Source organism: Rattus norvegicus, chromosome 9 (assembly GCF_021556685.1).
Source record: "Rattus norvegicus strain SHRSP/BbbUtx chromosome 9, alternate assembly SHRSP_T2T, whole genome shotgun sequence".
Taxonomy (NCBI): domain Eukaryota; kingdom Metazoa; phylum Chordata; class Mammalia; order Rodentia; family Muridae; genus Rattus; species Rattus norvegicus.
In genome coordinates this window covers 100394128-100421610 of record NC_141542.1, presented here as the reverse complement: position 1 = coordinate 100421610, position 27483 = coordinate 100394128, and the positions used below count along the sequence as shown (strand labels likewise).

Below are 27483 nucleotides of genomic sequence, written 5' to 3'. Positions count from 1 at the left end.
TGGCCAGCCAGCCTAGCCTAATTAGTAACTACAGCAGGAGAAGCTGTCACAGTAGGAGAAGCTGCATCAAGAAATAGCAAGTGAGAAAGATACTTGACATCAACCACTGAGGTCTACACATAGGCCCTCACATGTGCAATACATACACACAGTGTACAAGCATACACTTTATGATTTAATAATAATAAGCAGCCAGAAACCACAGGGCCCTAAAGCCATTGTTATCAACTCCCCTTATTCTGCATGTTTATCACTTTTTATGAGCTAAAATTTGTTCTACTAACTTTTCATCCTTTTTGTTTTCATCAAAGTGTATGGAGAACTTCCTTTCTGTACAGTCAGAAGAAGAAAAGCAAAGGGTTTCACACCTAAATGGTCACAGAGGCTAAAAATCCTACAGAACTCACTGATCTCGAGAGGGGACATTTTGTGGCAAGCTTCCTAATAGCCATACTCTTTTGTCTCTGTGGTGACTTGTGCAGGTACGCTGTGTACATACGCCAGCATACATACACATAAGCACCCACTATACACAGGGGCAGTACTTATGGAGCGGGGCCATAGCTTCATTGGATCTTCCCAAATATACTAACATTTGACAGCTACTCAAAGGCAATATTGATAAGGACCCATGATGCATTTCAACAGAGCCCCCTCTTCAGATGTGTGCAGTCAGTATGTCTGCACTCATGAGGGGCTTGTAGTGACTACAACCTTGAGTCTTCTGTGTGCAATGTGGGACCCTGTTGGAGAGCCTGTCCATCCATTTTGACAACCAGAGAATTCTCCAGGGTTTTGTTCTGTCATGGTCCTCGTTAGACATTGTGATGTGAGAGATGTGCTTTCTCAGGGGATAAGGATGATGTGCTATTGCTTATCTGCCTGGAGTCTTACAGCCTCTTCTGATATTGCTTCAGGGACCACAACAGAGAAGACCCTGAAAACTGGGATCATTTATGTTGGAGGAAATTTTATAGACAGATGGCTTTACTGTCTGGGAATGGTTCTGTGATCAGTATGTGTAGGCTTTTGACTACATGGAGTTCATTATAAATATGAGAGACATAGAGATGTGAATGTCTATATCTAAATCCATATATGCATGTAAATTGACACATAAACTTCCCCTAAGGGAATAGTGAACTAAAATAGTTCTTAGAGTACAACATGGTGCTTCTGGGGAAATATGGCTTAACACCACGGCTCTGTGGCGATACAGCAAACATTTTTAGAGTTGAATGTGTTCTGTGTATATGGTTTTTGTGTGATTTCCCCCTCTGAATTAAGAATAGCACAAAGACGGAGAGGATTTTCTGATGTGAGTGCAGTGGGATTACTGATTGACTAAACTTATAAAAGAGATTACAGCATGACTCCCGTGTGATAGTAAATTCCTGGTTACCTGGTCTCTAGCACTCAGCGGCTCTGTTGTCAGAACCCACTGGGGGAATGATCTTTTCATGGTGCGTTTCTGCTCCTTTGCTTTTACTGCCTTGCAATTCACATAAATTCAGGCTTTTGACCAGGACTGCCAGTACCGACGGTTTTCTTTTTCATCGTTCTGGACATTGTGGGCAATCGAAGGAGATGTAAAACAAAACGAAATACCAACATTGGAAGGAACATATAAACCTGGAAATAGAAGACTGAGAAATTGAATGGGCCATTTACAAAGGAAGCAGTGTGGATTGCCAAAAAGCACCCAAACCACACCATCTTATTGGCAACTAAAACAATAACAGGATAATAGTTTCTATTTGTCAAGTTAGTGGAGGTGGTAACAATGGCAGCTACCCTGAAAAGAGTCTGGTATCTGGGAAGACTCTCATATGTAGTTACCAAATATGGCATGGAGTAGATGTCCCTGAAGGGCAATTAAATTTACATATCAATATCTTAAACATTTTAATGTACATTGCTACAGCAACATTGCTCCTAGAAATTTGCCATAGGCAGAGTGTAGTTTTGTGTTGCTCAACACCTTGAGAATCTAAATGAAACTAATGAATCCGCTCTTGGAAAAATTCAAGCACGTGATGCAACCGAATGTGCGGGTAATTTCTCTTGTTGCTTAGTGATCGACAAACTCCAGCAAAATGATAATTCCTCATAGTGCACACATCACTTTTCATTGTTCCTACCACACAGAATAATCTGACTTTGGCAATTGGAAGAGATCCAAAGCTCTGGGTAACTCCATATTTAATAGATTTCATAAGAAAATTGTGTCCTGATGTATTGTATAGCATTATATTTTTATTTATTTACTTTAAAAAGTTGAGACAGGTAGCTGTGCAGAACTCTCTATGTATTAGAGGACTTTGGACTCGTAGTCTTTCTACCTCTACCTTCTGAAAAGACTGGGATTGTAAACTAAGCATGTATAACCACAAACTAACATACTTCATCTGAATAGAAAAGGAAAAATGGTGGTCAAGATCCCCTCTACTGTCTGGATGAGTCTTATCAGTGCCTTTAACCTGAAGGTCCTCATTTTTCTCTTTTTCTTTATATTGTTGAAGCTTAAGCAATGTCCTTGTGGCAGTTTTCTCGGTTTTGATAGAACAACTCAATGGAAGAAAGATATATTTTGTTTCATCGTTTCTGCCCTTCATATCAGGAAGGGCATAGTGTTGGGAGCAGCTTGGTTTATGGTGCCAGGAGCATTTTGTGTTGGCTCTTCATCAGGCAGCGGTCGGAGAGTAGAGACAGCTAGGCGGGAACTTAGGAGTATATTCCAGAGTTCTACTTGACATTCTGCACAGCCTTAAAAATAGTGCTACAATGTCTGGAACTAACACTGTAAACATGAGCCTTTGGGGGACCCTGCAGCTCCACAGCACAGCACACTCACCTCCCCCAGCTCTGTTGGTTGTGCTTTCCTTTGATCAAGTTTGGGTGACTGACAGGCAGGGAGGGTATCTTTGCAGCATCTGTTCCTGTATCATTTGGTTGGAGTCAAATTGTCCCCTGTAATTGTATCTCTCTATTTGTAATTGCTAAGTGACTCTTGGGGAAGTGGCTCTGTGGCTATCTATCATCTCATGAAACAGCCATTCCTAGTTTTAACACCTACTGACAGTTTTTAGCTGAAAGGTGAATATAGTGTAGCTGCCACATTATGGCTTTGTAAATTTCATCACCTTCTCTCCCTTCATTAGGTATCACGAGAGGCTCTCTCTCCTTTACATTTCTTCATTCATTCATGTAAATAAGAACGGACTCTGATTCTCATTGTAATACTTGGCACCACTATCATTAATATCAATCACCAGACAGCCCTTATTTGGTCAATAGGATGGTCGCCAGATGCCCTTCAGATATCCTATTGTTATTCCATTTTTCTACCCTCTGGCACAGTTCTGAAATGGTCTCAGATTTTTAACTGTCAGACTTGGAACCAGTTTTTTTTTTTTCAGTAAAGCTGGTTACTGTGAGGATACTGTTCACAGGCAGCTGGACACAGCTAAGAACATGTGTACATGTATGTATGCAATCATGTGCACAAAATCGACTTGTGTGTTGGTACCAGCATCTGTACATTGAAAGCCATGGATTTTAATGACTTAAATGCCCCCAGGAATGTCCCAGGGCTCTGTTAGCCTTTTGCCTCTCACACTGACTTCTAACAGTGGGAAACCCAGTTCTTCACATTTGCTATTTTAAATTTGCAGCTCTGGCAAGCACGAAGTAGGTCCAGGATCACACATCTGCACCACTTTGTAAGGCAGCACACAGCAAATAGAACTCCACAGTACCTTGTAGTTTCTCTTGCTCAAGGACAGAGTGTTGGGCTACTCGAAGGAGACATCATTTGAGGGATTTGTCCCCTTCTCTCTGGTTGTATACTTCCTTTGCGGCACAGGGAGACTGCCCCACTTTTCGCTTTATTCCACTTTGAACGATTTCTCTCCATTCCAGTTGCCTGTATTAATCTCAGTTTCCCTGATTCAAGAAACCACAACTGTGCAGAATGATGTTTTAAAAACTCATTTCCCCAAGCGTGTGCTCTGTTCTCACATAACCGTGAGATTTGAATCCTATTACCAGCCACCCACTGTTGGAACCAGTCCCTGTTCTTTCTGGGTTTCCTTTTTCCAACTGAGCAAATTCATAAAACTATGAGCCCTTACTTCATCTTCTTCTTGTACAAAGCAGTAACTTTTTAGTTTGCTTTGGTTCCCATTACAATATAGCCCATAAGCTCTTCCCTGTGAATAAATTCTTCTTTTTATAGTATACTATAGTGGATCTAATCTATTTTTGTAATAGTATCTTAGAGGGCTGTCCTGTAACTTACCGAACCGCTTTGTTTTGTATGAGCATGTAGGTTTTTATGTGTTTTATAATCACGAGTAGTAATACGATGCATAAAGTTGTGGTGCATTTTTATATGGATGCAATATCTATGGTAAATTCCTAGATGTGGCAATGCAAACACAGAAGGAAGAAGCGAATTACACATGAACAATTCCATTCTAAAGTGTCACACCAGCGTGCAATCCAGTCATCAAAAAATGAGAGTGACTGCTTCATTCTATTCTTGCCACCAAGAAAGAGAGTGAGGGGGAGTTTAATGGGAGGGTCTGGAGGGAGGAAAAGAAGGTGGGCATGATGTTATTTGTTGTATTAAATATTAAATCTTGATTGGGTGTTTCTACCCCATCTTTGATCATTCAGTTCGCAGATAAAAGATACAGAACCTTGGTATTTATAATAAGCCTATAAATCACTAGAAAGGGGCAGATATCTGCCCTCTATGCTGTTATACCTACTTCCCTGACAATAACCAGAGATATGACTTCTGTCTGGGCTACTGTTGCTCCAACTGGCCAACCGTCATGGCCAGTTCTCATGATCCCTTATCCCATAGTGTGTTCTCTTTTCTCCCCCTTCTCCCTTCTCTCGTCTCATGGCCCTACCTCTGACCCCAAGTCTGGGAACCAGAACCTCACCTACCTCTCTTCTGCCCAGCTTTAGGCTGTGGGCATCTTTATTCAACCAATAGTTTTAAATTAAGGAGCAAGGTTAATAATATCACTTGGTGTATATGAGGATTTCTTCTGGGGGGCCGTATTTAGCATTAGAATACATAGAAAAAGACCACACCTCAACGGTAACTATACTTCCCAAATAAAAGACAATTCTTTGAAAGATTAAAATCAGGAAGGTAATAGAAAATGGAAAGACCAAGGGAAATGTGCTTTTTACAACATTTCTACTCCATCTTCTGTGATATTCTATGAGACGTAAGTATAAGGGTTGTATTATAGATACATCCATAGGTGTTGGGATCACCACGGTTCCCTGTTCTCTGTATTTTGACCAACTGTGGATTTCATATACTGTCTCTACCTGTTGCAAAAGGAAGCTTCTTTGAGAAGGAATGGGGGCTCTACTGGTCTGTGGGTAGAAAGATAAGCATTTAGGAATTATATTGCTTTAGGATGATGACAGTAGTAGGCTCTCCTTTAAGCAAAAGACCTTGTTTTGAAAAAAAGGAATAAAAGATCAAGGTAAAACAAAACAAAAGCAGATTCCAGTGGAAATTTGTGTCAAGGTTTTCATTTCAACTTGCCTTTACTGCTCTGTAGGACATGGCCATTCCCATGTAGTTCTCATGGCCATGGATTGTTTAACCTTTCCCTTTATGTCTACCTCCATAGAACACCTACGGAGAGCTGTGGCCCTGTAAACACTTGCCCTGTATCTGTCCCTTCTCACACAATGTTGTACATTGACAGTCTTTTCAAACATCTAGTGCTTTCTAGGCTCTACTTCCGATGAGCTGTGCACCAAGGAAAATAGACTGAAAAATGCTCCAAGGGCTGAAATTGGGGGCATTATTCACCTACCACTGTCCCTGTTCCCTGAAAACACTCCTCAGGGTTCTTCTCAAGCGGTCTTCTTGGTATTGATTTATCATTAAGGGAATGTTCTCATGTGACCATTTGGGGGTATACAGCAGGCTTCTGAACTTCAGTCACACCCTCAATATACACAGCTATTGAGAAAGCAAGAGTGAATCACAGACTTGTCATAACATAAATTGTGCCACTGGGTGGCTCAATCCTGGGTCTCACCATCCTGAGGTGAGCTCTCCAGATGGGGACCTGGCGAGAGAATGTGGGCTGCAGTGTGGTATCATTTTTATTAAGTGCCTTTGTCTTCAGGGAGCATACTTCAATGCCCTTTAGATAAATTGCTTCCGTCTCAGATAATGACAGTGACAATATTTCCAAGCTTCACATAGCCAAGATCCAAATGACAGGAAAAATATTGCACATTGGGATTGCTTGGTAAGTGCAAGACAGGATGTAATAATCTCATCTTTCTGCCTTATTGAAACGAGTTAATATAACATGGATAAAAGAAGCAAATTTGTCAGTTAAACATGTAATAGTGAGATATATGCTAAACAGAAGTTTTACACACATGTACATGTTTTATATATAAATATAAGTATATGTTTATATATACACACATTCATGTGTGTCCTATTTTTAACTTCAATGAAATACCTATTGAACCTAATTATTCCTGGGTATAAAGTCTTATTTAGTTTACTATCTCTATAGTATATATTTACATTTTACAAAGACAATCGATTTCTCAGGAAAGTTCCTATAAATGTGTTTTTAGGTTCTGTCAATGGACCTCATGAAAATGTTGATGCATTCAAATATTCCTGATATCTGTGACCACAGGAAAGATTACTGAAATATTACTCAACCTGAGCTTGACCATAAATCTGCTACAGAAAATATGCACTTGAGAAAAACGTACTGTTTGTTTTTTAGCATTGTTGGTACTGTTATAGACAGTATCCTGATTAATTAGGCAGATTCCTCGAGGGGTGGTAGTCTTGTAAGAAATGGCATCAGACCTATCTTCCTTGTGAATATTGTTTAGATCAGTGGTTTCTACTCTGATTAATGATAGGTCCACATTTTCTATCTTATGTGCTATACCTTAAACTATTTCCTTCCCCCTCAAACCTCAACATGTAAGCGAAATTTATTATTTGATATATATTTTTTCATGCTACAGGAAAGATGCTGTCAGCGAACACTTTTGAAAGCTTTTTTTTTGAAACATTAAAAAACAGTTCATAGATCAATCCCCTCCTTTTACTACTTTGCTGAGTTTTTCTGGGATCCAGGAAGACTGAATGGAGGCTTCTCAACCCCATGGAGGCTGATACCTAAACCAGGCAAGGCCTTTGGGGGCCTGCTGGCAGGCTGACCCCTAACTGAAGGGATCCCCAATGAGAGGATTGATTGTTTACAGTAGATAGTGTCAAGGGGCCTGAATCTTACTGTCCAAACTTAAGTCCTGGTCCCCAGCTAGCTTGGACAAATTATTTCATCTCTCAGGAGTCCCTTAGTCTGTAGAAATAGCATAATCATAAAATTTGCATGTGGGATCATAATGAAGGGTCATAATCTATATAAACATTTCACCAAGAACCATGGAGAAAGGAAGCCCCAAGTAACAGTCACCATCTACGGTCCAATCACCGTTGCTGCTTTTGAGTCTTAGCATTCTGGAATTCATTTCAGTCACTTCCTGTCTGTCTTCACCTGCCATTGTTCTAGAATCTGCCATGCTTATTATTTTGTAAAGAAAACAAACATCTGTGGTTTTCACCAAGAACACCGTTACCTTTTAATTCTTCCTTTGCATATGAGAGCACATGATGCATGTTCATCAGGAGCGGATCTTGCCATTTAGGATGTAAAATGTTTGGCTCACGCCACTACTTCAGTCCTCAGTGTCCAGTGGAGATTTGCTTCTCTTTGACCAGCAAGACGAGAGAAGATTCAAGCTGCGGTCATAAATAGTGCCCGTGTTTTCTCATTTCCAGTTCTCTGAAGTATGCCAGTGGACATCAAGGACAGCAAAGGAGTCTCACTGCAGCTTTTGACCCAGGGTTAACAGTGGCTCTTGTTTTTCTCATCTTCTGTCTTGTAGCCCAAAGGCTATGAGGCTCTCCAGCTACGTTTTCTCCACCTTCTGCACCTCCTGGGCTATTTTATATCAGCCAGAGAAAGGCAGCTTCCTACAGAGCATGAAAGAAGAACGCGCTCTTTCATATCCCAAGAGAAGCTTCTAGAGAGCTTTTGTTCTCAATGGGCCAGTTTGTTTTATTTTATCTTATTTCATTTTATTTATTTTTTTTTTGAGAATACCAGAAGTACACTGGATGGATGGCCAGCTTATAAAGCCAAGCTCCTGATCTTTGGAAAGCCCTTAGTTGCCAGTATGTGTGAGCTCTAACCCAATCACCCTTCCACCTTGTGTCCTTGTCAAGGGTCCAGGTCACCACCATTCTCATTGCGTGCAGTCTAGAGAGAACGGAGCAGGTTCTAAGCAGGATGAAATGTGGACTGGCTGTTAGGAGAAATGGTGTTGGTGGCAATGAGGACCGACCTCAGAAACCCTGGCTTATTTAGCCACAGCTGAGCAGGAATTCATGAATGGACAGCTCATTCTTGAGGAGGGATTCCAAGGACAAAGGCTCTGTGGATCTGATGCTGTCAGCACTGTGGACATGCTGTGGGTCCCTCGCACATGCAGCCTGAGTACTGTTCTGTGCTGCAAATGTCCTTGGATAATTGAGATGGTATAAAGCTTACTGACACTCACTGCACACACCATTTGGAGTGTGAGTTTATGACAGCAAATAACACATGGGGGCAGGTTTTCCTTTCTCTGCTATCTGTTTATTGCTCTTAGAGAGAATTGTTTACACACACACACACACACACACACACACACACACACACACACACACACACTTTTTCCCTACGCCTGACTTTCTGACCACAGAAAAGATGCTGATGTTTACATACTGAGGCCAGCTCTTACTCTGCCTGAAGCCTGCCCTTGTCATTTTATGTCTATTTATTACTTCCGGGAAGTAAAGAACTAACAAAAGCACAAAAGTAAGGAAGCAAGAGTGAAAAGTCTATGTCCCAGTTTGGGCAGTTAGTGACCTGTTTTGAAATTTGAATATTTTTGTAACTTAAGCAGCCCCAGAAGATTGCCCCTATAATGGACAGGTCTTAGAAGGAACAAATCCACGAAGGAAACGTTCACTTCTCTCATCCATTCCCTCTCTCCCTCATCATGTGTATCTGTCACTGTTTCACAGCCTTGTTGGTGGTGGGACATCCTGAGGTAGCACACACTCATCGAGCCTGACGTTCTCAGTGTCCTGTAGCCGAGAGGCTAGCAAGCCTCCCACGGAGGGTATCTAGGCTAGAGATATTTTGCCTCAACGGATGCAGATGTACAAACAGGCAGTGCTCCATGCTCTAAGGGATCTGCTTGCCAATACCTAGCTACTTCTTGACCCGGTATACACAGGGTGTGTGGTTGCATGCACAATGTCATTGAGTTTTGGGCACTTTGAGAAAATGAATCTATTTTTTTAATTCCTTAAATTTATAGATTATAGCTATATATCTTCACAGGGTGCAGGAAAATTGCTTGTACATGCCTACACTGTGCAACTATAAGCTATGTATTAATATTCCAGATATTTAACATTTATTACCTTTCCAAGATGAGAATATTCAAAATCCCATCTTTTAGCTATTTTGGGTTATCTGATGCAATACAGCTAGCTGCAATCTCTCCTCTATATAGTGGTATAGAGGGGTACTTGATCTATTCTGTCTGGCAGTCACTTTGGACAGGTTAACCATGATCTCCACTCTTCTACTCCCCAGATCTCCGCAGCTGATTATCCTGCTCTCTCTTTCTGTAAGCTCGGCCCTTTTAGATTCCATATTCTTGTCATTTGTGAGAGCTTCCAAATAAGAATAACATCTTTATTTTTAAAGCATCTTGGCATATATGGATCTGGAAAAGAATTCTTTTACAAAAGTGCCAGACAATTGAATCTTGTTAATCATTTGGAAAGACTAATTTCATCTAAGATGTGATGAACAGGACAGCGATGATGAACACTTGGAGGGACGTCACCTGCAAATGGGGATATCTCTCATCTAATAGAAAAAAAATGTTGAACAGAAATTCAGACTCTTTTAAGCTCAGTGCTTCACAGATCACTAAGAGTTGCTGACACGTCTAAAGTTTTATGACAAAGAGTGTCCCTAGTGCTGCTCTCTGAATGACTCTGGGTCTGTCTCCTGTTTAGATCTAAGATCTAAGTTTTGAACTTTGGACAGAGTTAGTAATAAGAATAACCCACCTTGAAGTAGATGTAACGGCCCACCTTCAGTCCCAGTAGTGAGGATGGTAGAGTAAGGCTCATCTCTGTGACTTCAAGGCCAGGCTGCTCTACTTAACAAGTTCCATGCTCTCTGGAGCTTCAGAGTGAGGTCCCGTTTTTAAAAATCTCCTCCTAGTCCACAGAGTGTCAGTGGATCTGATGTACGACATGCTTTTACCGTCACATGTTATACAAACATCCTTTAGAGCCTTGCTCTTCCCCTGGAGTTTGATTTTGTTATGGACATAGCAAGTGATGGGCTTATGTAAATGATGACTTGAGACCTTTAGCACAGGCTATTTAGTGGCTCTTTTTCTGTAACTGGCGAAAGCAGACACTACCTTAGCTGAATGGGTTTCATCTATGTATCGTGTTTTACCCCAGTGCTTTAAAATTCCCTTTCTAAAGATCTATGCATTATTAAGTAGCTTTTATTATTGTCTCATTAAAACCTTTGAGTTTTGAATCTCTGCTCCATTCTTCCCCAAACATACTTCCAAAGTAAGTTTATTTTTCTTACAGATCTTTACCTTATAGATAGTAAACATTCATAAGGAGACTTACACTTTTTCCTTGGCTGGCTGTCAGAATTTCATTACTAGGAACTGGCTTTTTATTTGGATGAATCAACTACAGCTTTTAATGAAGTTTTTTTTTTTTGAAAAAGTACCTTTTAATTATCTTGCAGTGGAATTCTCTGTATAACTTTTAGAAAGAAGTGTGTGTGTGTGTGTGTGTGTGTGTGTGTGTGTGTGTGTGTGTGTGTGTATGAATGAATGAGAGAAAGCTGAAAGCATATCAAAAGAATTCCCCTTCCTCCAGACTATCTTTCTCTCAAATATAAACTGGATTATTTCTAGTTTCAAGAAGTAGAATGAATGTACTTTGTACTTTCCCATTAGGCACCCAAATTAGTTGTTTCCTTATGGGTGTGTATGTGGGGGGGGGGTCTGTGTGTGTCTCTGTGTGTGTGTGTGTCTGTGTGTGTCTGTGTCTGTGTGTCTGTGTGTGTGTCTGTGTGTGTGTCTGTGTGTCTGTGCGTGTGTGTCTGTGTGTGTGTTTGTGTGTGTCTGTGTGTATATGTGTCTGTGTGTGTATGTGTGTGTGTGTGTCTGTCTGTGTGTTTGTATTAAAATACATACAACATAAAAAGCAATCATGGTAAGCCAGTTTCGAGTATGTACTTCAATGTTACTGACGCAGGCATGATTCTCTAGCCCCCTTACCTTCACTGAGCAACGCAACTCTCCCAGGATTCTTAACCAGAAGCTCAGAATCCCCCAGCCAAGATCAGCCCATCCCTGTGCCTTAAGCTTCCATGGCCCACCAACCTAGTTTCTGTCTCTGTGGTTATGATAGCTATACGTTATCAATTATAGTATGCAGCTGTTTTGTGACCTGCCTATTTTATTGAACACTAACAGTCTCAATGCACATTCGCCTGGATGGTGCTGGGTATGTGGGTTCTTTCCACACTCCAACTCGTAGGCATAATGGGTCCTTTGATCTTGAACATACAAGTTATCTCATTAAGACCCAGCAATTTGCTCTTTTGAGAAGGACAAAAGAGTCATGTGAATCAAAATCTGTTTTATCTTTTGATGAACTACCCATAGTGTTTGTATAGGTTGAATGTGTTCACGATTAAAGGCCAGTTCTCAGGTTGGCACTGTGAGACGGAGCAGAACTTTGAGGAAGGTGGGAATTAGTAGACTTGAGATGCTTTTGAGCAAGTTTGCTTATAGTTCTTGAGAGAAGGCTGTAAAAGTTCAAGCTGTCCCCACCCACTTTTTTTTCTCTCTGCTTCTGCTCGGCATCTAACCTCTCTTTCTGTTGATGTCCTGCTAAGATGTGCCTCTCAGTTACCCTTGTCAGAAGCCAACCAATGCCCCCCAGTGCCTTGCCCCAGTTTTGGACTTCAAACTCCCAAATTTTGGGCTATGCCATCCTCCTTTATAAATACATAGGCTGGGTCAAACACCCTTGTTTCCTTTCTGCTGTGATAAAACTCTGACTTAAAGAAACTTAGGGGAGAAGACGATTTATTTGCCTCACACTTCCAGGTCACAGTCTGTCAGTGAAGTGCATCAGGGCAGGGGCTCAAGCAACAGCTTGAAGTAGAAGACACAGAGAAATGCTGCATGGTTCATCTGCAGGCTAATGCTTAGCCAGCCTTCTTCTATAGACTTGGGACCGCCCTCCCACTTGGGACTCACCACACAGTGAGCCTCTACATCAATTACCAATTAAGACACACACACACTCACACACACACACACACACACACACACACACACACACACACACACACACACACACACGCCTATGGGCCAATCTAATTTTGACAATGAAGAGATGACTCTTAGGCTGTGTCAAGTAGGCAAAAGTATTTTACTGTCTGACGAATAAACTAACCAAGACATTTTTTCTGTGCTATTTTAAATCTTGCAATGGGGTATCCAGTTTTTCATCTTGCTAACATCTCCTGGGATTGTCATTTATTGTTTTGGTAGCAGTCATAGTAATGAGTTCTAATAGTATTAATAGTATTTCCTTGCAGTTCTGAGAATTGTTATCATTTCTGAAGTAATCAGTGTCTGAGTTAGGTTTCAATTGCTATAATAGAAAACCATGACAAAAGCGACTTGAGGACAAAAGGGTTTCTTTGACTTAAATAGCCCAGGTCACAGTCCATTGATAGATGCCAAGGTGGGAACTCAGGACAGGAACCTGGAGACGGAAATGCTACAGGCTAACTCACTCCTCCTGTCTTGCTCAGTTTGCTTGCTTATAGCCTCCTAGACAGTTTGCCCAAGAGTGAGAGTGCCCACAGTGGTCTGGAACCTTTCATATAAATTATCAATCAAGAAAATGCCCACAAGCTTACCTACAGGTCAATATAATGGGAACATTTCCTTAAAGGAGGTTCCCTCCTCTTAGATGGCTCTAGCTTATATCAAGTTGATGGAAGCCGGCACAGATATCAATGTTGAGAATCTTTTCACATGCTAGTGGCCATGGGTCCATCTTCTGCAGACAGAAATCTATGAAAGGACTATGCCTTAATCTTTTCAGTAGCAGAATTGAAGATTTGCATTGCCAGGCCTAGAAAAATTATACTTTTAAAGGGAAACTCTTGTTTCAGAGAGAACCAGTGTACAAAAGGTTGCCCTAGAACCTCACTTTCATGTTTTAAAAGTTTGTATGCAATCCTCTGGTCCCACTAATCATAGTCAATGACTTGGAGCCATTGTGACTAAATTCCATTAGTCTCTTTTGCTCTCCTTCCGTGGACCCTGCTCTAGGATTCACATTCATAGTGTTTAGAGCTCTATGTCTAAATTTAAACCAAACTCTGCATAGATTTGAATTGTTCTTTAATTGACCCCTGAGCCTTCATAACTTCTTTAATAGCAGCACTGCAGTAACAACAGGTCTACCCATTCCAATGAAGATGAACAATAGCATATACTTCCTGGCAGACTATGAACAAGGCCACATGTGTAGTGGTCAGAGGACAACCAGTGGAGGTCAGTTCTCTCCTTCCAAAGTGTGGGGCCAGGGATCAAACTAGAGTCTTCAGGCATGGTAGCAAGTGTATTTACCAGCTGAATCCTTTTGCACTTCCACAAGCATTGTTTTTTTAAAAACAGTATCTGAATCCTTTAGAATTATTTTTCCTATTTTTAATAGTGTCTATCTAGATATTTGATAACCTTGTATTCTAGTCTTATCTAATCTCTCAGTTATAGTCACATACCCAAATGCCCATCATTTCAAAAACCATTTAGGCTGAAAAAACAGATAGGCATTGTTGCATTTTAAGACTTCTCAGCGGAAGAGGAAAATCCTGCTTCAGGCTGTACTTCGGATAGAACACTTTTTGTGTCTTTGGTATTAGCTGGAAGCAAGCAGCATAAAGGAACTCAAGAAGGGGAAGGATTTGGGGAAAGAATCCAGCCAAGAGATAAGCTTAATAAAGGCTTTGTTTTGCAAGACTCGCAGCCTCCTGATTTCCTCCTCTCCTTGGGCGATTGCATTTCTGAATGATTGAAAATAAACTTCTAGTGACCTATGATTTCAAAGAAATGGCAAATTAAAGGAAAGATCACCATCAGCCACTTTAAAAGTGTGGGGAGGGTGCAGGGGGTGGAAGAGGGAAGATGTTCTTGAAGTATTAGACTTTTAAAATATCCAACTCTATAGTTTGTATGAACTTGTCCTGGAGGAAACCTGGAAGAAAGAAAGGGAAAAAATTCTGCTTCCGAGGGTCAAGGAGTATGCGTACCCATGCAGGGGGGCATACCCTTTGGTGTGCAACAAGTTGCTCTTCCTATCGGAGTAAATAAACTCAGGGCATCATGCTGACCTCTTGCTCTGTTTCCTGTCACCCATCTACAGGTCACGTATCTGGGCAAAGTCTCTACCACAGGCATGCAGTTTTTGTCTGGCTGCACCGAGAAGCCAGTCATTGAGCTCTGGAAGAAACACACACTGGCCCGAGAAGAGGTTTTTCCAGCCAACGCCCTCCTAGAGATCCGGCCATTCCAAGTGTGGCTTCATCACCTTGATCACAAGGGAGAGGCGACAGTGCACATGGATACCTTCCAGGTGGCTCGCATTGCCTACTGCACAGCCGACCACAACGTGAGCCCCAACATCTTTGCCTGGGTGTATAGAGAGATCAACGATGACCTGTCTTACCAGATGGACTGCCATGCAGTACAATGTGAGAGCAAGCTGGAGGCCAAGAAGCTGGCGCACGCCATGATGGAGGCATTCAAGAAGACTTTCCACAGTATGAAGAGTGATGGGCGGATCCACAGGAGCAGCTCATCTGAAGAGGCTTCCCAGGAATTGGAATCTGATGATGGCTGAAGGAACTTTACGATGTTCTAGCGAAGGCAGCATTTGGGCAAGGAGTTTCAGAAGCTAAATGTATTTGCAATGATTCAAATTTGGTACGAAAAGACTGCCAACCTATTGGCTGATCACGCTTGTTAAATTCAGAAGAGTGATTCTAAATCTAAAGATACGTATCATTAATTATGTGACATTGAAATCTGCTGCTGCCGTGACCTTTAGGAGAGTAGGAGTACAGGTGGGGAGGAAGGTTCCAGACTCTCCTCTGGCTTTTTTTTCCCTCTCCTATTCTAACACTTCCTGCTGGGAGATCTCCACGCCTATTTTCACCATTCTCAGGCAAATACTCTGTGGCTGTAGTTTGACGGACTGTTCCGATCTGCCTTATGAAATCCAACAAGAGTGTTAGCGGCATCTCTGTGATCCCTAGGTGGGCAGGTGGCGTGGGGAGTTGCTGCTGTGTGTGGAGGCTGCAGGATGGAAGGGACACGTCCATGTGGGCTGACTGGTTGCTCCTCTCCCTTGGCATGTTTGCAGACACTCTCCTCAGTCCGTGAATCAGCACAGCTTGGATTGAGCTTTACAACTAACAGCACGCTAGATGGCAGTTAATTCGCAGTTAAAGATAATGCTTTTATTTACATGAGTATAGCAAGTAGTACCCTCCTATTGTATTCACTTCCTCTATTTTCTTAGAATTCTTGCAACTAATGACTGTTCCCCTCCTTATCCCGTCACCATGCCACCATGTTCTTTCTCCTTCCAGCCTCCCAGCATGGGATGAAGGCTCAACATATTGCAGGACTCCAAAAGGGAAGAAAATAAAAAATTAAGTAAATAAACGGTCAGCAAACCAACAAGGAATCTAAGACATCAGAAACCCTAGGAAGGAAGGGAATGAATGGCCAAAGCCTATGGCGGCTTCCCTTTAGCAAGCCCTGATTTATAGTAACTTCCTTGGTTATGAGTCTTGTTGAATGAGTCTGCTTGGAAAGCGTAAACTCTGACGTGGCAATGCCCTGGAAGTCTTGCCCCATCATTTAACAAGGAACTCAAGTAGGCAATGAGTGAAATCAAGTTTGCCTAGAAATCCCATGTCTTTCCAGGAACCTAAAGGGAAACATGATCTTGTTGTCCTGAAAGTGATATCTTAGAGTCAGAGAACTATCAGTTCTGATGAACAATTCTCATTGGCAACTCGACCTCTCTCGTTTTCAGGATATTTGCCACTCATAAAAAGTCATGGAAACATATACACATTTAAGGTGAATAGACACATTAAGCTGGCAAATGATCTACTTTTCTTTCAAGTAATATTGCTCCTTTAAAGGGTGTGTTTTTATTTCTGGTGATGTCAGGGGCCACGGGGTACCTTAGAAGCCTTAAGTGAGAGCTAATATAATCCAGACAGCAATGGTGTTGGTATTTTTGGTCTGTGTACCCGTGTGCCCGTGTGCCCATGTGTGTGTGTGTGTGTGTGTGTGTGTGTGTGTGTGTGTGTGTGTGTCCCCTGTGTGGGTCCAGTTTCAAGGCATGTACAGTAAGCATGGAGTCATATTGATGAGGACTCACCTCCTGAAGATATGCTTGTTGCTTTATGATATATGTAAACTATTCTTTAGATAAATGCATTCACTCTTTAATAAAAGTATGTTTGTGTTAATAAAGCCAGGGTGTTTCATACTTTATATGAACTTCCCTTCTTTTTTTTAAAGAAATGGAAATTTGACATGTAAAATAAATCAAACTTGGTAAACAGTGAAAATTTATCTATTTTTTTTTATTTTAAATTGATCACACAGCACATTCCTTGTGTTTGGAAATCTTTTTCACTTTGTTTTTCATAGCTTGATGCCCCTTAATTGAGAGGATAATGTTATTAATGGTGTTGACCTTCATGCTTAATGTTTTGGATTTATTTCAGAGAAGAATGTTCCCAATCATTTTACAAATAATTTCTATTTAGCCCCTGCACCCGCCCATATACAGGAAGAACTCATCCTGAATTCTGAAAGGTAAGCCTGGAAAGATTCCTTTGGAGAGTGGATAAAATTGTCTCCCCTGGGCTGTGATCTCTCAGAATGGTCACATTAATAAAGCAAAGAAGTTGCCTGTGGAGCAACGTCCTTCACGGAATCAGTAACGAACAAAAAGACTTCGAAGGAGAAAGTATAGGCGCCTGCTGAACAGATGCGTTCAAGTGTGGATTATTACCAAAGTCTGATGGAAATGGCACTCCTCTGGAGTTGATGTTCCCCCAGTTTTTGTTTTATACTCTTGTCCTTGAATTTAAAAAAAAACAAGAGAGGAGAAGGGAGGGGAGGGGTGATAGGAGGGAAGGGGGAGAAAGGAAAGGGGAAGTAAAGAGGGAAGTAAGAACGAGATGGAAAGAAAGAAGAAAAGAGCGAGGCTGGTACATCTCAAAGCAGTGACATCTCCCTCCCCCAGTAATTGGCCATCAGAATCCCTGTGCATATATGGTTATTTATTAGAAAAGTTTTTTTTTTTTCTGAAATTCTGGTTTGAGTATGAAGTGTGACATTCTATGTAACTGGCTTGGATAATACCAACACAGGGTTCTTCTCGGGAAGATGGGTAAGTAATTGAAGCTAAACACAGACTAATATCTTTGAATTAACTGACGAAGTGTTCTTGACTGTGTCACTCCTCTAAAAGGGATGTGCCAGCCTTTCATTGTGTTTTGAGTGTCTCCTGTTCCCTTCTGTAGTAGAGTTTCTGTGTTAGTAGCCACGCCCTTTGCTTTCATGATCTTTAGCTCCCATGCATCATACAACCCAGTGGTAATATGGAGACTGATATAGCATTGAGGAACCTGAGATCTACATCCTTGGCCACAGGGACCTAGCCAGGACTTGTACTGAGATCCACTGGACGGTGTTGCACATTTGCTGTGTTGAGGCAAAATCCATCTTCTTTGGATTTTCTTTTCCTCTCAAAGCCTAGTTTATTTTAAATTAGAATACTAGAACACTGTAAACAAGCCTCCCCCTACTCATTCTTGAAGTGTTTTTTAACAGGAACAAAATTGTAAAAGCCAAGGTCCAAGAGATTTAATAAATAGCATAAAATTTTGATTGAGTTAGTTATTTTTCTGGCTGTGGGCAACGGACAAAATTCTCTGATTATCCTGCATCAAGGTACCCCTTTGATCTTGTTTTCACTAGGATATGCAAAACCTTTAAGTCAAGAGCCGAGGAGATGGCTCAAGAGTTAAGACCAGTGCTTGCTGGTCTTGCTGAGGACCCAGGTTTGGTTCCCAGCATCACATCAGATGCACTGCCTACACATGTAACTTCATTTCCAGGGGATCTGATGCCCCGTTATGGGTCCTGTTAGTCATTGCTCTCTATGAACAGGGAATGCACATAAAATAAAAATTTAAAACCTGAACAATAAATAGTAACAACAACAAAACCCCAAACCCTCAAAATCAAGTCTTTCTGCTACAGGATTCTATAGTTTTATGTTATTCACTGTGGTTCCCAACTACGCATCTATTTTTATAATTACACAAATGTCCATTTAAACCTCTTGGGTGTTAAGTTGTCTTTAGGATTGTGGAAATTGTATTTTTGTTGTTGGTGATGTTCATGTTTTATCTCCAACATCCCTGGCAGGAAACAGGAGGGACTAATTAAATTTCTTTTAGATGCTGCTGAATGGATAAAAGGCTGCATAGGTAGAGGAATCACCATGTCTAGGATTCACTGGCTCAAAGACAAAATCCTGGAATTCTGGAAGGTTCCCCAGAGTTTACATTTCCCAGTTTCATCAAAGATGAAAAAGTCAAAAGAAAATAGCTTTCTACTCAAATAAACCATTTCCTCTTAACTAATTATGAAAACAAATGGAGGATGTTTGATTAGATGGAAAATAACACTGTTAGATGAACCAGACAACTGAAATATAATGTGCATGACTCAAACTGACAGATGAGAGATTCATAGCACCCATGTTTAGCAGATTACAGCATGCTGGTCATACAATGGTTTCTACTTAATTTCTGTCAGTTTTAGCAACGAGATGTTGGTGAAGGCACATTTCCATTCTCACAGTGGGATACATAGGGATTTATCTGAGTTCTTCACAAGACTCATAATATAGAAAATATTTTATTTTCTTCTGTTCTGTAATATTTTGCTTTTCTCTTTTACTTTCTTCTTCTGTCACCTTAACCCCCTGCTTCCCATTTTCCTCCTTTCTGCCTTAATTATCTATATTTTACATTACAGGCTTCTTCCACTTTTTAGGAGGGAAGAAAATCCGAGACCACACATGCTGGGGTTCATGGTCCACTAATGCAAAGTCTGATATTATCCTTGGACACCACATGCATTACTTACTTTCTTGCTGCATGTAACCATTTGCTTTTTGTCACCCTGATACAAGTTAGCTAGGATTATCTGGGAAGACACAACCTCAATTAAGCGGATGCCTCCATGAGATTGGCCTGTAGGCAGCTCTGTGGGGATGGTTTCTTGATTAATGATTGATATGGCTGGGCCCAGCTCACCAACAGGGACTACCATTTAAATATATAAGCCCATGGACGACATTCCTCATTCAAACTACAACATTGCAGGTTATCCCTAACGTCTTTTATTTAAGTGTTTAGTTAGGCGGAAGATGATAGTATTTTCATCAAGTACAACAGCATTTCTTAAGGATCCCCAAAGTGTGTTCTTTCCATCTCCCAGATATACCCTAAGCTAATTTTAAGTGAAGACGAAGAACTTGTAGCCATGAAAGGCAACTCCAAAATTCTTATTGGTCTTCAATAATTCCTGTGAGATGCCAAGGTTTGGCTCTCGGAACAAGTTTATAGAATACATTGTTCAGTAAAAGACAGTATGCTTCCTTTTCATCAAGAGTTGTCAAGTGACAACAGTCTCCCCAAGAGGATATGTGTGATGTCAAATACCAGCCTTAATAATAAAAACAATCGACAGGACACAAACCAACTGCCCAGGGACAAAAATCTAACTCATCTCCATATGGACCATTAAAAATAAAAGATATTTGTTGAAAATGAAAATAAAGACCTTGTCTTGGATAGTTCAGCAAAGCTGATGTTTACAAAGATATTGGAGTTTTCCAACAAAATCATCTGGGGTTTTGTAAACCCCATCAAAATTGAATATTTAACAAGAATCCTAACAACTTTTGCTTTGAACATTTGGTTTTCAAACATTTCATATCCTGCCTAAATCTTCCCTGGCTTGACTTGGAGGCATATTATTAGAAGCTACTAATATCCCTGGGAAATGGAATTCAGAAAATCTTCTATGTATGCAAAACATAAAACAAACACTAAAATGACAAATCTCCTCCCCTTTGACACAGAAATAGAGCAGTTGAAATAACTGAAATGAGATCTAATTTTTGGTTAATTAAACTTTGAATTCTTTTCTTTGCTCATAGGTTATTATTTCTTTAAATTATCAAGACACTAAATCTATCTATCTATATATATATATAAATAATCATCTTAAGCATATTAACTGTATTGATATCATATATACATCAGTTGTAACAATCATATTCAATGTTCTGATTTACATTTCATGATCATTATTGTGAGATTTTTCAGGTTTGCACAAGCTTGAGTTCACACTAGACCAATACTAATTTAAACAACCAGCTCTTAATGGCATCCTGAGATTGACTCCACCCAGATTGTGCTCTATGCTGAGTCTTTAGTAAAAAAAGCCAAGTAGGTTTGTTAAAACAAGTTTAAGCACACAGGGCTGGTGCTGGGGCAGGTAGGGATTCAGAGATGGAGGAGCCATCTTGTGTCCACTAGCATGGAAACGGTGCCTTCTGTCCAGTGGGTACATTTTTCCACATTCCCCCTTTATCCATGCAGCTGTGAATGGTACACACATCATGGCTCTCCAAAGTATGAAGTGGTTGATAGTAGAACTGTTCTTCTTCTTCTTTTTTTTTTTTTTATTAACTTGAGTATTTCTTATATACATTTCGAGTGTTATTCCCTTTCCCGGTTTCTGGGCAAACATCCCCCTCCCCCCTCCCCTTCCTTATGGGTGTTCCCCTCCCAACCCTCCCCCCATTGCCGCCCTCCCCCCATAGACTAGATCACTGGGGGTTCAGCCTTAGCAGGACCCAGGGCTTCCCCTTCCACTGGTGCTCTTACTAGGATATTCATTGCTACCTATGGGGTCAGAGTCCAGGGTCAGTCCATGTATAGTCTTTAGGTAGTGGCTTAGTCCCTGGAAGCTCTGGTTGCTTGGCATTGTTGTATTTTTGGGGTCTCGAGTCCCTTCAAGCTCTTCCAGTTCTTTCTCTGATTCCTTCAATAGGGGACTTATTCTCAGTTCAGTGGTTTGCTGCTGGCATTCGCCTCTATATTTGCTGTATTCTGGCTGTGTCTCTCAGGAGCGATCTACATCCGGCTCCTGTCGGTCTGCACTTCTTTGCTTCATCCATCTTGTCTAATTGGGTGGCTGTATATGTATGAGCCACATGTGGGGCAGGCTCTGAATGGGTGTTGCTTCAGTCTCTGTTTTAATCTTTGCCTCTCCCTTCCCTGTCAAGGGTATTCTTTTTCCTCATTTAAAGAAGGAGTGAAGCATTCACATTTTGATCATCCGTCTTGAGTTTCGTTTGTTCTAGGGATCTAGGGTAATTCAAGCATTTGGGCTAATAGCCACTTATCAATGAGTGCATACCATGTATGTCTTTCTGTGATTGGGTTAGCTCACTCAGGATGATATTTTCCAGTTCCAACCATTTGCCTACGAATTTCATAAACTCGTTGTTTTTGATAGCTGAGTAATATTCCATTGTGTAGATGTACCACATTTTCTGTATCCATTCCTCTGTTGAAGGGCATCTGGGTTCTTTCCATTTTCTGGCTATTATAAATAAGGCTGCGATGAACATAGTGGAGCACGTGTCTCTTTTATATGTTGAGGCATCTTTTGGGTATATGCCCAAGAGAGGTATAGCTGGATCCTCAGGCAGTTCAATGTCCAATTTTCTGAGGAACCTCCAGACTGATTTTCAGAATGGTTTTACCAATCTGCAATCCCACCAACAATGGAGGAGTGTTCCTCTTTCTCCACATCCTCGCCAGCATCTGCTGTCACCTGAGTTTTTGATCTTAGCCAATCGCACTGGTGTGAGGTGAAATCTCAGGGTTGTTTTGATTTGCATTTCCCTTATGACTAAAGATGTTGAACATTTCTTTAGGTGTTTCTCAGCCATTCGGCATTCCTCAGCTGTGAATTCTTTGTTTAGCTCTGAACCCCATTTTTTAATAGGGTTATTTGTTTCCCTGCGGTCTAACTTCTTGAGTTCTTTGTATATTTTGGATATAAGGCCTCTATCTGTTGTAGGATTGGTAAAGATCTTTTCCCAATCTGTTGGTTGCCGTTTTGTCCTAACCACAGTGTCCTTTGCCTTACAGAAGCTTTGCAGTTTTATGAGATCCCATTTGTCGATTCTTGATCTTAGAGCATAAGCCATTGGTGTTTTGTTCAGGAAATTTTTTCCAGTGCCCATGTGTTCCAGATGCTTCCCTAGTTTTTCTTCTATTAGTTTGAGTGTGTCTGGTTTGATGTGGAGGTCCTTGATCCACTTGGACTTAAGCTTTGTACAGGGTGATAAGCATGGATCGATCTGCATTCTTCTACATGTTGCCCTCCAGTTGAACCAGCACCATTTGCTGAAAATGCTATCTTTTTTCCATTGGATGGTTTTGGCTCCTTTGTCAAAAATCAAGTGACCATAGGTGTGTGGGTTCATTTCTGGGTCTTCAATTCTATTCCATTGGTCTATCTGTCTGTCTCTGTACCAATACCATGCAGTTTTTATCACTATTGCTCTGTAATACTGCTTGAGTTCAGGGATAGTGATTCCCCCTGAAGTCCTTTTATTGTTGAGGATAGCTTTAGCTATCCTGGGTTTTTTGTTATTCCAGATGAATTTGCAAATTGTTCTGTCTAACTCTTTGAAGAATTGGATTGGTATTTTGATGGGGATTGCATTGAATCTGTAGATTGCTTTTGGTAAAATGGCCATTTTTACTATATTAATCCTGCCAATCCATGAGCATGGGAGATCTTTCCATCTTCTGAGGTCTTCTTCAATTTCTTTCCTCAGTGTCTTGAAGTTCTTATTGTACAGATCTTTTACTTGCTTGGTTAAAGTCACACCGAGGTACTTTATATTATTTGGGTCTATTATGAATGGTGTCGTTTCCCTAATTTCTTTCTCGGCTTGTTTCTCTTTTGTATAGAGGAAGGCAACTGATTTATTTGAGTTAATTTTATACCCAGCCACTTTGCTGAAGTTGTTTATCAGCTTTAGTAGTTCTCTGGTGGAACTTTTGGGATCACTTAAATATACTATCATGTCATCTGCAAATAGTGATATTTTGACCTCTTCTTTTCCGATCTGTATCCCTTTGATCTCCTTTTGTTGTCTGATTGCTCTGGCTAGAACTTCAAGAACTATATTGAATAAGTAGGGAGAGAGTGGGCAGCCTTGTCTAGTCCCTGATTTTAGTGGGATTGCTTCAAGTTTCTCTCCATTTAGTTTAATGTTAGCAACTGGTTTGCTGTATATGGCTTTTACTATGTTTATGTATGGGCCTTGAATTCCTATTCTTTCCAGGACTTTTATCATGAAGGGGTGTTGAATTTTGTCAAATGCTTTCTCAGCATCTAATGAAATGATCATGTGGTTCTGTTCTTTCAGTTTGTTTATATAATGGATCACGTTGATGGTTTTCCGTATATTAAACCATCCCTGCATGCCTGGGATGAAGCCTACTTGATCATGGTGGATGATTGTTTTGATGTGCTCTTGAATTCGGTTTGCCAGAATTTTATTGAGTATTTTTGCGTCGATATTCATAAGGGAAATTGGTCTGAAGTTCTCTTTCTTTGTTGTGTCTTTGTGTGGTTTAGGTATAAGAGTAATTGTGGCTTCGTAGAAGGAATTCGGTAGGGCTCCATCTGTTTCAATTTTGTGGAATAGTTTGGATAATATTGGTATAAGGTCTTCTATGAAGGTTTGATAGAATTCTGCACTAAACCCGTCTGGACCTGGGCTCTTTTTGGTTGGGAGACCTTTAATGACTGCTTCTATTTCCTTAGGAGTTATGGGGTTGTTTAACTGGTTTATCTGTTCCTGATTTAACTTCGATACCTGGTATCTGTCTAGGAAATTGTCCATTTCCTGAAGATTTTCAAATTTTGTTGAATATAGGTTTTTATAGTAAGATCTGATGATTTTTTGAATTTCCTCCGAATCTGTAGTTATGTCTCCCTTTTCATTTCTGATTTTGTTAATTTGGACACACTCTCTGTGTCCTCTCGTTAGTCTGGCTAAGGGTTTATCTATCTTGTTGATTTTCTCAAAGAACCAACTTTTGGTTCTGTTGATTCTTTCTATGGTCCTTTTTGTTTCTACTTGGTTGATTTCAGCTCTGAGTTTGATTATTTCCTGCCTTCTACTCCTCCTGGGTGTATTTGCTTCTTTTTGTTCTAGAGCTTTTAGGTGTGCTGTCAAGCTGCTGACATATGCTCTTTCCTGTTTCTTTCTGCAGGCACTCAGCGCTATGAGTTTTCCTCTTAGCACAGCTTTCATTGTGTCCCATAAGTTTGAGTATGTTGTATCTTCATTTTCATTAAATTCTAAAAAGTTTTTAATTTCTTTCTTTATTTCTTCCTTGACCAGGTTATCATTGAGTAGCGCATTGTTCAATTTCCACGTATATGTGGGCATTCTTCCCTTATTGTTATTGAAGACCAGTTTTAGGCCGTGGTGGTCCGATAGCACGCATGGGATTATTTCTATCTTTCTGTACCTGTTGAGGCCCGTTTTTTGACCAATTATATGGTCAATTTTGGAGAAAGTACCATGAGGAGCTGAGAAGAAGGTATATCCTTTTGCTTTAGGATAGAATGTTCTATAAATATCCGTTAAGTCCATTTGGCTCATGACTTCTCTTAGTCTGTCTACATCACTGTTTAATTTCTGTTTCCATGATCTGTCCATTGATGAGAGTGGGGTGTTGAAATCTCCCACTATTATTGTGTGAGGTGCAATGTGTGTTTTGAGCTTTAGTAAGGTTTCTTTTACGTATGTAGGTGCCCTTGTATTTGGTGCATAGATATTTAGGATTGAGAGTTCATCTTGGTTGATTTTTCCTTTGATGAATATGAAGTGTCCTTCCTTATCTTTTTTGATGACTTTTAGTTGGAAATTGATTTTATTTGATATTAGAATGGCTACTCCAGCTTGCTTCTTCTGACCATTTGCTTGGAAAGTTGTTTTCCAGCCTTTCACTGTGAGGTAGTGTCTGTCTTTGTCTCTGAGGTGTGTTTCCTGTAGGCAGCAGAATGCAGGGTCCTCGTTGCGTATCCAGTTTGTTAATCTATGTCTTTTTATTGGGGAGTTGAGGCCATTGATATTGAGAGATATTAAGGAATAGTGATTATTGCTTCCCGTTATATTCATATTTGGATGTGAGGTTATGTTTGTGTGCTTTCATTCTCTTTGTTTTGTTGCCAAGACGATTAGTTTCTTGCTTCTTCTAGGGTATAGCTTGCCTCCTTATGTTGGGCTTTACCATTTATTATCCTTTGTAGTGCTGGATTTGTAGAAAGATATTGTGTAAATTTGGTTTTGTCATGGAATATCTTGGTTTCTCCATCAATGTTAATTGAGAGTTTTGCTGGATACAGTATCCTGGGCTGGCATTTGTGTTCTCTTAGGGTCTGTATGACATCAGTCCAGGATCTTCTGGCCTTCATAGTTTCTGGCGAGAAGTCTGGTGTGATTCTGATAGGTCTCCCTTTATATGTTACTTGACCTTTTTCCCTTACTGCTTTTAATATTCTTTCTTTATTTTGTGCGTTTGGTGTTTTGACAATTATGTGACGGGAGGTGTTTCTTTTCTGGTCCAATCTATTTGGAGTTCTGTAGGCTTCTTGTATGTCTATGGGTATCTCTTTTTTTAGGTTAGGGAAGTTTTCTTCTATGATTTTGTTGAAGATATTTACTGGTCCTTTGAGCTGGGAGTCTTCACTCTCTTCTATACCTATTATCCTTAGGTTTGATCTTCTCATTGAGTCCTGGATTTCCTGTATGTTTTGGACCAGTAGGTTTTTCCGCTTTACATTATCTTTGACAGTTGAGTCAATGATTTCTATGGAATCTTCTGCTCCTGAGATTCTCTCTTCCATCTCTTGTATTCTGTTGGTGAAGCTTGTATCTACAGCTCCTTGTCTCTTCTTTTGGTTTTCTATATCCAGGGTTGTTTCCATGTGTTCTTTCTTGATTGCTTCTATTTCCATTTTTAATTCCTTCAACTGTTTGATTGTGTTTTCCTGGAATTCTCTCAGGGATTTTTGCGATTCCTCTCTGTAGGCTTTTACTTGTTTATTAATGTTTTCCTGTGCTTCCCTAAGTGTGTTCATGTCTTTCTTGAAGTCCTCCAGCATCATGATCAAATATGATTTTGAAACTAGATCTTGCTTTTCTGGTGTGTTTGGATATTCCATGTTTGTTTTGGTGGGAGAATTGGGCTCCGATGATGGCATGTAGTCTTGGTTTCTGTTGCTTGGGTTCCTGCGCTTGCCTCTCGCCATCAGATTATCTCTAGTGTTACTTTGTTCTGCTGTTTCTGACAGTGGCTAGACTGTCCTATAAGCCTGTGTGTCAGGAGTGCTGTAGACCTGTTTTCCTCTCTTTCAGTCAGTTATGGGGACAGAGTGTTCTGCTTTCGGGCGTGTAGTTTTTCCTCTCTACAGGTCTTCAGCTGTTCCTGTGGGCCTGTGTCTTGAGTTCACCAGGCAGCTTTCTTGCAGCAGAAAATTTGGTCTTACCTGTGGTCCCGAGGCTCAGGTTCGCTCGTGGGGTGCTGCCCACGGGCTCTCTGCAGCGGCAGCAACCAGGAAGACCTGTGCCGCCCCTTCCGGGAGCTTCAGTGCACCAGGGTTCCAGATGGTCTTTGGCTTTTTCCTCTGGCGTCCGAGATATGTGTGCAGGGAGCAGTCTCTTCTGGTTTCCCAGGCTTGTCCGCCTCTCTGAAGGTTTAGCTCTCCCTCCCACGGGATTTGGGTGCAGAGAACTGTTTATCCGGTCTGTTTCCTTCAGGGTCCGGCGGGGTCCTGCCGCTCCTGGGCCCTCCCCCACGGGAGCCCAGAGGCCTTATACAGTTTCCTCTTGGGCCAGGGATGTGGGCAGGGGTGAGCAGTGTTGGTGGTCTCTTCCGCTCTGCAGCCTCAGGAGTGCCCACCTGACCAGGCGGTTGGGTCTCTCTCTCACCGGGTCTGGGAGCAGAGAGCTGCTGCGGGCCGGGATCCGCGGGTGTGGGACTTCCC

At 41.0% G+C, this 27483-nt stretch overlaps 1 protein-coding gene across 4 annotated transcripts in view; it reads left to right on the top strand.

The window, feature by feature from the left end:
* Positions 1-16871, top strand: part of Pid1 (phosphotyrosine interaction domain containing 1) — a 219568-nt gene extending 202697 nt beyond the window's left edge. For all 4 annotated transcript variants that reach the window (NM_001379478.1, XM_087567333.1, XM_087567334.1 and 1 more), the window contains 1 exon segment: positions 14645-16871. In NM_001379478.1, coding sequence (NP_001366407.1) covers positions 14645-15121 — 477 coding nt within the window. In that variant the 3' untranslated portion in view covers positions 15122-16871.
* The last annotated feature ends 10612 nt before the right edge of the window (positions 16872-27483 follow it).